The following is a 13,152-nucleotide window of genomic DNA, read 5'->3' as shown; positions in this document are numbered from 1 at the left end:
CTATAATAACATGGTTGAAACCATTAACTTAGTAAACACTTGCTTCCTCTCCCTTACTTCTTAACTTGACTGAGTTTTGGAAGATCTTATATAATTTAAAAATCTCTTTATAGGAAAATTACTTTGTTCACATATATCATAGAGTATACTCAAACAGTGTACAGGGGAAGGCAACATGACTTCTCTATAAGTATCGTTTGATGGACTGTTCAGTCTTAACCTATTTCTGAGACTGAAGAAGGTACCATCCTCAGCAGCAACTTCAGCTTTCCTTCATAAGCTAGTCTTACATCAGTGATTGTTCATATTCTAACCACAAGTTTTATTTACACATATTCTGTGTTAAAATATTGTTCACTCATATTTTCTTTGTAGCAGCACTTGAGGGACTTGATTATAAAAGTTACTTATAGTAGTTCTTTATATTTTTTCAAATTATAATGGCATATAATATATATAAATATAAATTTTATATATAAATATAAATTATATATACCATTGTTCAAAATCTTTAAAAGTACAATGAAATCAATGACATTATAAGAATTGAAATACCTATGGTAAAAAGTGTTGAAATAGGAGAGGAAAGGGTTACACACAAGCAACCCTTCTATTATTAGTAATATAGTTAAAAGTTCAGCCACAGTACAATGTAAAGTGGATCTCTCTACTGAAAACTTCCAAACAAGCATGACTGAAGATTGTTAAATGTATTCTGCTATGACTAATTGTTAGCAAACTGAAATGATTTTCCAAGAGCACAGTTTTAAGTAGGAAAAAAAACCATAAAGTCTAATATTGCTACTGGAGCTTGATATAATTATGAAAATAAAGCCTTTGATAGATTTCTAAAAATTTCTACATGTCAAAAATATTCTAAAGTAATGACTAATTTTTCTTCTGGACTGATGAAAGTATCCCTTTAACCATAAGGTATAAATAGTTCATTATGCAAGATATGTTAGAAATAAACAATAGTAATTCAAAAATATTTATATAGACTTAAAAATGACACTCAAAATATATCCAGGGGAGCTAAAAAAAAAAATAAATTTTTACAGTGATGATGTTACTTGTCTCAACAGAGCTCATAGAAAGAGAAGTTTTTAATACTGAACTACACTAATTAGTGTCTTATCTGAAAATCTGTAGACCATAATGGAAGGGATATCTCAATACTGTATTTAAGACTATATCAATGTTATAATAAAATACTGCTTGTAAAATACTTTGACATAACTGGTTACCTCATCTTCCCTCAGATCTGGTAACTAGTGAGGCCTTGTGCTTGTGCAGAGCTTCTGCCTTCTCTTTGCCACACAGGGGTAGCTGAGGGCATTGTTTCTGAAGGCCCAGAAGGCTCAGAACATGTTATCTCAGTTAAGAGATGCTCAGTATTTTCTCAATGTAATATACAATGGAAGATATAGTTTCTCATTCAAATATACTAAATTCAAATTTGGGAACTGATACTGATTATCAAATGCTAATTTACAAGTAACAAACAGAAAGGAGACCTCTGACAACAACAACATCGAAGAACTTGGATCAGATGTACAAGTTAAATGCAGTCCATGGATAATTTTACGCAGTAAATATTTTCTTACAACAGGCTGGCTGGTGATTGCATGGAGGCAGAGGATGACTGCTATCCCAACTAAATAAACTTTCCCACCTAAAATATAATTTACATAGTGGCTACGTTTGGGGTAGCAAATTTAACTGCTTGTTTCTTAATGAAATAAGGACTCATAAGAATTAGGTAAGAAATAGCCTGAGGACCAATATTTAACATGATTTGTGATCCTGTGTTAACATAGTGCTTTATTTTTTTGTGGAAAAGGTCAATTTTTACAGCTCATTTGGTGTGTATCTATAAGCTTCATAATAAGCAAAAGAGGGGTTGGAGAGAAAGAAAGGATAAACCAGTTTTCATACATCAACATGTGTGCTGCACTTCATAAAAGCACCATGAATAGCACCCGAAGTCTAGGGGGTTTGATATTTCACTACTAGGCATTAAACCCAAGGTCTTATACATCCCGGCAGTGAGACTACACTGAGCTACATTCCACCCTCTAATCCAGTCTTTTCAACATTGTAGTTTCAAATCTTTGCTTTTCAAGCTGAAAATAGTCAATAGTCAATTTTTAAAGGAAGGTGACAAGTTTGGGCACTCAAATGAGACATGTTCAAAGGAAAAACAGTCAATCATCTATTTGACCTTCTGTGGTGTTTATAAAGGAAATAGTATACAGAGCTTACCTTATTATCTAAAAGGAAAATGATGTATCCCAGGATGCCCTTCTCCCCTTAAACAAATAAGAACATCTAATTGAAAAATTTTTTCTTAGGCCAGGTATATATGTCTCACAGTAGCATGCTTGCTTAGCATGAACAAGGTCCTGGGCTCATTGCTCAGCCTGGTCTACAAGCAAAATTTATGTTCCCTATATTCAATGTATTGTTTTTTTATTTTAATCTAGAAATACTGTTTACTATGTTTATCATCTGGAAGTCATTTCATAAACTCAGAGATGAAACACGGAAAATGGTTTACTTGCTCAATCATAGTTTGCTCAGGTGACTTTCAAAATCAGGGTAATATCTTTTCAAGTCACCATTGCTACAATCATTTAACAGTACGATTAAACCCGTGACAGAGAACATACATTATACTGCAAAGCCCTGGTTGTCCATTTATCAGGATTGAGATTTGCTGTGTTTCTGACCTAGAAGCGCAGATCAATCCTTACCTTACTACCAGAGGATTGGAACAAACCAAACCAAACCAAACCAAACCCAAAAACCAAAACCAAAACTAAAACTAAAAACCAAACTAAACCAAACCAAACCAAATAAAAAAACCCAACCCCTCCAAAATCAAAACAAAAAACCAAACTAAACCACATCAAACCAACACACACACACACACACACACACACACACACACACAGAGAGAGAGAGAGAGAGAGAGAGAGAGAGAGAGAGTGCATAAACAGGTCTGTGTTCCAATATCAAGCTATTCTTGAGGACATTTTTCTCAGTCTAGGCCAATGTTACATTTAGTTTAATTTTGCAAGGATGAAACAGAAGCAGTCAGCATCTGCAGGATTCTCAATTGTTAGATGGTTTTGTTTCTCAAAGCTTATTGATCTTAACTTTAAAATCAACATTATTTCCAATTCATGAGTTATCTGATGTGTTGAATATTTTTGTTATTCCCAGCCCTCTGACCCTCACTAGAGAAAGTCAAGTCTGCTAACACTTTCCTCACTGAAATACAAGAGAGACCCCTTTCAAATACTTCTACTGCCACCATCAGCTCTCTTCTCGTTACATGAATCCAGTTTCCCCTCACAGATTCTCAGTTTATTCTTACATTCCCAGTCATTGTTCCAATTCAGTCTTACAAATGCATCATTCACACTGCAGTATTCTTTTTGTAGCACTAATTTGTGTACGTAATTTCTCCCTTTAATTTCATGTATGGATTCTCAACCTCTATCGGCATTAATTAAAATATTTAATAGTATCTATACCAGGAACTCGATAGAGAGATATATGTCAAAGGAATGGAGAAGAGCAAAACAGCAAAGCACAGCTTCAAGGCATTTACGGTCCTGGAATAAAAACTGGTTAATAAGTAACCCCAGTAGAAGGATGCTCTTAGCAACACAGAAGCACAGTCCCTGCAGGTGTTCAGGAAAGCTTTACCAGAGAAGGAGATCACATCAGCTCTCCGCCCTGGCTGGTAGACTCCCAAGACCCTTCTCAAAGGTTTCCCCATTGTGTCTTATAATACTGCTCTAGAATAAAACCCCCACAGTTTGGCTGGATACAATGTAACAGTGATACCAAAAGAAGGTTTTCAGTCTAGTCAGAAGACTGAGGCTGGAGGAACCCATAAAGGAAGGAGGTCTTCTTTTGCCAGTCTTGATCTGTACTTCCAATTTAGACTCAAATCTAATGTTCAGGCTGCTCTACTATAAATGCATTCCCTTATCTAAGTACAATGCTTTGTGAAAATTTGAGGTTTTGTGCAACAAATTTTAAAAACAGACACGTTACTTTCATATTTTTGTAACAGACACGTAACTTTCATACTTTCATATTATGGTAAACACCTAGCATTTGTATAGCTGTTAAAAGCTGAGGGAGAACCCAACACACATGTTTTTGTCTTCTCTCTTTCTCTTTCTCTCTCTCTCTCTCTCTCTCTCTCTCTCTCTCTCTCTCTCTCTCTGTGTCTCTCTCTGTCTCTCTCTGTCTCTCTCTCCTCCGCATCTTAGCTAGGTAAGAATTGTATTTTTTATGAGTGTAGCTGAACAGTGTGACTCATTTGCCGAGAGCTGCTGCATGGTGAGCGGGTAGCATGTGGTTCAGCTTGTCCCCCAGGATTCACACTGCCTGGTCAGATAAGGCTGAAAGCACCAGGGTTTGTCAGGCAGCACCAGTTGTTCTATTCATCTGTTCTTGATGCGAATTTCCATATTCCCCCGAGTGCAGGTGCAAATGCTCTCTGTAACATGCTAAGGAGCAATGAAGCATGAAAGTACAGGGAGGAAGGGAGAAAGGCTCTCCACGCCAAAGCAGAATTTCAGTGTATCTAAGGAGCTTGTGGAAGAAGGTCTGGGGAGGTGTTTACTGCCTAGTATTGCCAAGCTACTCAGGAATTGCAACAAAGGCAAACTCAAAGCCCAAGCACTTGCCATTCAGTGCCAAATACTTTTCTGATATAAACTAGCAATATTGTCAACTAGTCTATATATTTATAGATGCATAGATATATAAACATATTACTATACAATTCAAGTGATACGTTATTACTTGATTACACATATATTCTCAAGATACCTGAAAATTATTGTTAAAATTAAAACCACATTTCTTTCTTTCTCTCTCCCCCTCCCTCCCTCCCTTCCCCCTGTCTTCTTTCTTCTTTTTTGTTTTGTAAGGAAAGAATATGTAGAAGTAGAAATAGAGTGAACATCAAAAAGTCCTTGATAATATTAATCAAATCAAGGGTTTGCTAAAAAGTAGAACTAAATCTCAAAACAGTAACTTTCATTGCTGATTATTTTCTCATAATCCATTTTAAATAAAAATATTTTATAAACTGGTGAGATTTTTCTCTAAATGGAGATTGTTTCTAACCCTCAGAAATTGGAAAGCAACAAAAGAAATCATCATGAGAAAATATAACAGCAAATTAGAAATGAGAAAAAAAGTCAAGATATTAGAAAATATAGGAGCAAGTTTGAAAATCACAAAATATAATTAAATTATATCTACATTTAATTACACACACACACACACACACCCACACACACACACACAAAATTGGCACAAATTGCTTTTTGCACAATAGACTTGGTAATAAGTCAAATCCAGTAGAATGGTTTTTTAAGTGTCAATTAGCCAAAGGGACTGACGAAATACTTTTTAAAATATCAATTCTGATGTGCTTCTGTTATTTAATAGAAACCAAGACAAATGAGATGGTCCCACTAGATTCAAGAACACAACAAGAACAACAGTGTGCAAATAAATCAACATTTTAAAGTATCACATTATGTCCTATGAGACAGAACTTTGCTGATGTCAATTCAAAAGTTTGTAGGCATTTAAAATTCCAAACGATCCTACAATATATCGAGTCATTGGGTTTAATAGGAACAGTCTCAAGAAACCAATTTTTCTAATATTTTGATTCAGAATTACTGGTTTAAGACAATGTCACCCTGCTGTGACTTTGACTGAGAAGCAAAAATGATCAACGAACCATCACACGACTCTATATTTAGATGAAAAACTTTACTTGGTGTTCATTGCTTCCTCTATTGTGTAAAGCATAGACAGTTCTAGCTGGGGTATATACAAGCCCATACCTTCCTAGGAGCAAGAGACATCATTCTGTATGGCACTGTCCGTGAAAGCTGGCCCTGATAGGCTCCGATCCAGTAGGCATCAACACAACAAGCTGTACAGTATGACAGAAGTGCACACCCACACCCGCTTCATCTGGTAGAAACCATGCAGGACAAAGCAATCACCACAGATACAAACCTTGTCGAAGTGCCTTAATTAAAAAAAATCCACATCTCTCATTCCTTCTAGCCCAGATGCCTAACCTTCATGAGGAAAGGATTGAAAAGATTCCCATTTTCCGGTCTCATCCACCGGTGCTGCCAGGCCGGACGGTTTGCAGCAAGCCTGTGTGTTTTCCTGCAGATCCACCCTTGAATGCTAAGTAACTGCTCTGCACACGCCTCTCTCTGCGGAGCTCAGGGAAATGGCAGCCAGAGCAATGAGTGGTTGGCATGGCAACAACAAGAAGAAAATCTGCAACCTCTTGTATTGTTAGGCCTGCTTGTTTATTTGCCTCAGGGGCCTATGCGGATAGCTTTAGTCTTTTTGCTGGAGAAATGGCGCTAAGCTATTTTGCTCTGCGTACATTAATGTAGCATATACAGTAGGTTGTATTTTAAAGGGGATCTCAATTTAAAATTGAAGGTAGAATAAGAATAAGAGGGTAGCAAAAAGCAGGTTTCAGTTCTCTATGGTTGAAAAGGAAGAACAGAAAGGTTAGAGCTCTTTGCTGTTTGCATATGAGCGATGCCAACCTCTGCACCTCTTATGTGTTTTCCAGCTTCAATATATGGTCTCTGCAACAATAATTTTATGGGTCTGGGCCTGTCTGTTATGGGGCTGCTTGAATTATGGGGATGTTAAAAAGGAGAGAAAGCTATATCACCTCCTGGGTAGGGGGTAGACCTGGAAAATACAACTGAAAATATAGATGTTCCAGGGAAAGAAAAAAGGGATTGTTGAGAATGGTTGGGAGTCAGGTAAAGAAATGTCCTTCCTTTTAATTTAATTTTATTTTTATTTTTTTATTTACCCCAAGTGACATGCAAAAAAGAGCTACTTCATCTGGGGACTTGTTTTCTCCTATTAGTGTTCAAATCCCATACCCAAGAACAGCTGAAGTCACTCAAGTCTGCTCTTAAAAACTTGCATACTTTGACAACTATAAATATCTTTTTCTTTTCGGCCACCCTTCAGTCTCCACTTTGGAGGAAACTGAGAATCACGCTATGATTTTATGCCATGCTTTAGGAGTGTGAATATAAGTTCTGCAACAGAAATGTTCACTTTGCCTGCCATAGATGGCAGCTGCAGAGGGGCAAGAGAGGAGTTCTCTTCTAAAAAGTAAGGAGCTTGGACCCTGTAGTACATGGTCTCAGGTGATGACTACACCCAAGGAAGATGGAAAGCTAGTCTTCTAGATGGACAAAGGTCGATATTACAAGATTAATTCTTTCAGGTAACAAACAAACAAAAACAAAACAAAACAATAAAACCTCTAATCTAAAGGAATCTTGAAAGCTTTGCCTGTGGCCAGCCTGCTTAGAACGTAAATGAATGATAAAGCATACACAAAAATTACATCTCTTCTTGGAGAAAAGACAATTTAGAATGAAACCAAGTTGTGAGGGGTTCCAATTGTCCTTCTGTGTCCTTGTGTTGGAAGGTAGGGAGAGGTGTGTGTAGGGAGAGGTGGCGGGAAGGTTTCAGGATCTCTGTAATATCACAATCTAGTGTTCGAGTCCTTATGTAAAATCTCATAACATTTGCATAAGGCCTCTGCAAGCTGCACATATGTCTTAAGTCATCTCTAGACTGCTTATATTATGGATATGGTGTACAAATTCTATGTTAATAATTGATATACTGCATTAAGTAAGAAACAGTGACTGGCAGGAAAGCACTATTATTCTGTCCAAAAACAATTTCTTTCAGATTTGTTTAATTCACAGTTGTCTTTAGTGGTGGGTGAGCAGATAAGGAGAACAGACTCCAGTTTTGCAAGCATCCCTTGAGGAACAAAGAGGCATCAGAGACTTTCCTATCTAGAGAAAGAATGGTGTTCAACAAATGTGAGGAATACAGAATTAACACATCCTTTGCAGATCTGGCTTTTACCATTGGCATTTGCATTATACTAAGGTGATTTCATAACTGTACTCAGCAAGGATGAGACTCAATGCCATCGACAACAGGACATCAAAAGACGTGACAACCAGTGACTTTGCCAAGTCACGAGCACACCGAGTATGGAAACTGTCTCCACATCCTTAAAATGCCACTTGAAAGGTAACTTTAAACACTTCCGCTTCCTATAATGACGTTCTGATCAAAGTGTTTTACATTTTTAGATACAAAGATTTATTGATTTTTGTAGATACAAATCAAGCCTTCTTCCCTTTTCCAAGTAACCTCATGCTAACTTAATATGAATTCTAATGACCTTGATCCTAGCTCCTGGATCAGAAACTTATAGATGAGGTGCCTAATTGTCACTCTGTAAATTCTGTGGGTGCCAAAACATATTTCTCTTGCTTTCTTTAATAAAGTGCAAAGGAAAAGAACAGATTATTCCAAGCTAATATTCTTCTAAGTTATGCGTTGGATAACAATTTTAAAAAGAAAAAAAAAAAAGCCTAACTGTTGATTTAGTGGCTTGCTTCTGAATAGTTTCACATGTATTTACATGCTTCCGTGGCATAGCTTTAAAAAATGGCACTTTAGTACAAGGAAAAAAGCCCACCCGTCTTTCTGTGGGCTTGCCTTTACATTGTGTGGCAGGAGATCACAGCTAACAAATATAAGGACTAAGATTGAAATACTATTGCCTTCAAACATATCCTGCTCCCCAATCCTGGTCTCAGTGCACAAGGACAAAATCAAGTTGACTGTGGATGTACACCTTCCAAAAGTCTCAAGAATCATAAATGAGAATGAATGTCCAAGGGGTAAGAGAGAGAGATGGTAGGACACCAGGCCAAAGGAGGCCCAGTCTTGGGAAGATATGATGGTTCCATCCATGACCATGTAAACCTGTTTATGGAGATGGATTACAAATGAGCTCAGGGAAAATAACTTCTGGAAACAAGGAGACAACCATAGCTAAAAGGAAAGTAGCAAAGATATTCTGAGTCAACTAGGAGTTTTGTGGCCACCTCAAGCACAGCTGAGGACCTCCTTCCCCCTGAGGAGTACTCTATGTAAACAGTTGGGTTTTTGAGGATTAATTCTTTATGGAAGAAATATGATATACTGTTGCAGTGTATGTAAGCAACAAGCAAGCAAGCAAACAAAAAAGAATGAGCTCCTTGGTCCTATTTGAAATGGTCACCTCCAAATATAACGCTAGTTCCCATCAGGTACCCACCTTCAAAGCATAGCATTGAAAAATGCCTTATTTGGGATTAAAGAGAATTTGCTTATAGAGGTGATGATTTGTAACACACATTATCTATAAATCATCAATGATAACAGTTATCATTTTACCAAACTGCTTTGGGAGAAGCTAGTTGCATGTTAACTCATCATTGGAGCATTCTTTGTAAGTACAAGGAAACCAGTTTTACATTTTTTTCTAGAGCTTTCCATGCTTGTACAACTTAAGGATTCAATAATTGGCCTGTTATTTTAGGAAGGAAGTTAGTTTAAAAATCACACCATAGTTTGGATTGAAAGCATCACTATGGCAACCTACAGATGAGGATGTACCACCTCTGTCACTGTGAGCATACATAGGAATGCTTAGAAATCATCTTTTCCAAGGTAACATAAGAAAGACTAATTTAACACATGTTGAGATGCTTCCACAAAAAACACTGGATGTTCCTGACACTATCATTCGAAAGAAATACCTGTGCATTGGATTTAATTTATTTATTTTTTTTCAAGGAAGCTGGCAAGGACACATTGACCTGACAAACATAGCTTTCTGATGCTGTTAGATACTTCTTTAAGACCACCAGACATAGACTATGAGATGAAACAAGTTGTCCATGGCTTTAACAAGCATTGCTGTATATGGAGATTATAGTGCATTGTATTGCTCCATGGTAGTCAATAAGAGTCATGCGTTGAGCATCAAGAGACAGAACTAACCAGGCATGGTGGCTTGTACCTGTCATTCCCAGGACCTGGGAACCTGAGGCAAGAGGATAATCTTGACTTTAAGGAGAGTCTGGACTATACAGTGACTTCAAGGCCAGCCTGGGCTACAGAGTGATACCCTTCTCCAAAACCAAACCCAAACCAAAACAACAGCAATAACCAAGACCTCCAAAACCAAGGGATAAAAGTATAGTTTTCAAATTGATTTGAAAAAGACTATCTTTGCATTTGCCTATTCATTCAACCACTGGCCCAACACACATTTTATTGTACTCTGTAGCTGTTAAGCCAGTGTCCACAGGATACAAAGAATTCTTGGTCTGTGCCATTATCCCTTTCCTTTCTCCTAACCTTGATGCTGGAGCTTGTCCTCATCCCTTATGCCTCAAACCTATCAAAAACCTTTCACTGTAGAATCCTATCCTCAGCAAGTCACAGTGTATTCAGCTAGACAAATAAATGGTCCTTGTTCAAGAGTGTTGTCCCCACTGCCACCCACAGTGATGGAATCTAACAGACAACTATGTCTTTATACATTTTGTTGTATTTGTATAACCCTCACTGGAACCATAAAAGGCGAGCATATTTTTATTTCACCTTCAATAATAATTTCTTATAAGATGTATGTCCTCTTGGAGCACTACATAGTTTCTTAATTTCCTGGGTCAGTCAAGGTACTGCTAGCCTCTTTGCTGATTCTCAGGAAATTCTACAGGGCCCTGGTTTTGTATCAGAGCAACTGCAGAAGATTCAGCATGGTAGAGAAGATATGCAATTTTTAAGACAGATATAGTATGTGCTAATGTTGAAACACACAGAACTATCACACGCTGATGGTTTATGGAGTGTTTGAAAGAGGCTAAGTTACTCTACCTCATTTGAATTGCTATATACCTGTGAATTGATTTGGCACTCCAGGACATATTTGGGAAGATTTGTCCTAAGTAAAAACAAGCTCCTTTCAACTCTGCCTATCCATACTTCTCACTTCATATTTGATACTCTTTGATTCATATCCAACTTAACTTACATAGAGATCATATGCCATAAGAACCTCTGATCTAGAGAGTCCAGGCACCAGATTTATAAGAAAACTAATGTAACAATATGTTCTAAAATACCACCTACTAAATGTGTGTTAAAAATTTAGACTACATATTTTTATTTTCTTCTGTCATTTAAAATGTCTCTACTACTTTCCATTGAAATCAGACATGCATATATATGCATATTTACATACCCATAAAAAATACCCACATATATATATATATATATATATATATATATATATATATATATATATATACACATACACATAGATACTTATACATATAATTTGTACCAAGAACCTAGGCATGCTAAGTATGTATAACATTGACTATACCCCATCCCTTACACATAAGGTGTTTTGACCAGAGTGTATAGCGAATAAGCATCACAGTCTAATTGTTGGGGTACAGAAACCAACCTTCAAATAAGTAAGGGATGACTTTGAAGGGGGCAGTGCTTTATTTTACTACTTGTAGTGTGTTCAGTCTTTTGAAGAAATAAGCCATTGTCTGTAAGTTTAAATACATAAAATTCTGAATTACAGACAAAAGGGAAATGATGAGCAGAATGCTATATTGTAAAATAATGTTTTTCTATGTCATTAATGCTCTATACTTATGGGATCATCTAGGATGCTATCAATGTTAGTATGTTTTAAACAGGCACTTAATATTGGGGCTGGAGAGATGGCTCAGTAGTTTAGAGCATTGGCTGCTCTTCCAGAAAACCCAGGTTTTATACCCAGAACCCACATGGTGGCTCACAACCATCTGTAACTCTAGTCTTAGGGAATCCAGTGTTTTCTTCTGGCTACTACAGGTGCTGCCTGCATGTGGCATACAAATATATATATGCAGGCAGAATATCCATAAATATAAAATAAATGGAATTAGCACTATTACATTTTTCTTTTAGCCTCTGTGTATTGTGCTTTGGAAAGCTGAGACCTGTGAAAGGATCCCCATATCTGAACATGCATGTTCATGTCCCTTTTCTTCCCTTTCCTTCTCCCCTGTTTCTTTGGAGGGCTGATGAGGTCACAGCTCTCTCTACCCTAACAAGAAACATGCTTCTAATCAATCTATTAAACTTAGCCAGGCCCAATGTCTCTCATAAGATGAAAACATTGAGATGTTTTCCCCAGTAGGTTAAAGTACTGATAGTTTATAGCAAAATATACATATACTGAGTATTTTTCCTATAAAGATTAGGGTGGTAAAAATTGAATCAGGGATTGGGGGAGATCAAGACTACAACCAAGATGGGGGAAGTCAAGCTAACTGCCAGTGTTTGGTGCTTGCTTACCAGGGTGCCTATTTCTCCTGACTCAACTCCAGTCCTTGCAGAGCAAAAGGACCAGCTGCTGTCGGATTAATTCACTGTCAGAGTAACCCGACTACAAAACACAAAGATGTCCTTGTGACTCTCAGTTACCTGCTGTTTCTCTGTCAGCTGAGGTCAGCTCTCCGTTGATCCCATTTTCTTTGGTATCTGAATAGGTGCCCTGTGACCTGTGCTCCCCAAAGGCGCCTTCCTCCTCCTCTCTGTATGGAAATCCATTGGCGTTTCGGCTCAGCCCTTCCCCTGCCCCACCCTGGTCCTTCATCTCTGGAGAGTGAGGGTGTGCAGCTGCCTCTGTGAGTGAGGCTGATGTCCAGTGTGGTGCCTTTCCTTCATCTTTCCGCTCGTCGGCCATCTTTCAGATCTCTGTACTGTCACCTGCAGATAGAATGTACGCACGTTAGTTATCACTTTGGGGAAACCTGAAAGCATTGGTATCAAGGTAGGGACAATTTGAGGCCCAATCAGTAGCTTTCTATACTGATAACTGTTCTTTAAAAAGAAAAAAATTAAAAGATGTTGTTGACATAATAGTTCTTATATTACATTGTTTTTGTTTGTATGGTTGGTTTTTGGAAAGCATTTATGGAAAGTTCCATAAAATTACATATTCTCTTTAAAAGCAATCGTATTTCAGGACAAGTGTTAATCAATGTCTTTGACATACAGGTTGAATGTTAGGTGGTAGCTAATGAGTGATTTGCTGTGGGGATCAGCAGTGTGAGAAAATTGAGTTAGAGGAGACTAGGAAGAGGAACAGCTGGAGGAAATACCACATACTCAGAC

The 13,152-nt window shown here is 37.5% G+C and overlaps 1 protein-coding gene across 11 annotated transcripts in view; it reads right to left on the bottom strand.

Moving 5' to 3' along the window:
* The window catches only part of Map2 (microtubule associated protein 2), a 258,740-nt gene that overhangs the window by 49,035 nt on the left and 196,553 nt on the right, over positions 1 to 13,152 (bottom strand). For 10 of the 11 annotated variants that reach the window (XM_029476932.1, XM_029476965.1, XM_029476969.1 and 7 more), the window contains one exon: positions 12,460 to 12,744. In XM_029476932.1, the coding sequence (XP_029332792.1) occupies positions 12,460 to 12,721 (262 nt within the window). In that variant the 5' untranslated portion in view covers positions 12,722 to 12,744. Of the gene's footprint in view, positions 1 to 6,069; positions 6,231 to 12,459; positions 12,745 to 13,152 lie in introns of those variants that run through there. The other variant, XM_029476964.1, reaches the window with a different exon arrangement.

This window comes from Mus caroli, chromosome 1, assembly GCF_900094665.2.
Source record: "Mus caroli chromosome 1, CAROLI_EIJ_v1.1, whole genome shotgun sequence".
Lineage (NCBI taxonomy): Eukaryota > Metazoa > Chordata > Mammalia > Rodentia > Muridae > Mus > Mus caroli.
Note: the sequence above shows the minus strand (reverse complement) of the source record. Positions and strands in the feature narration are given on the sequence as shown.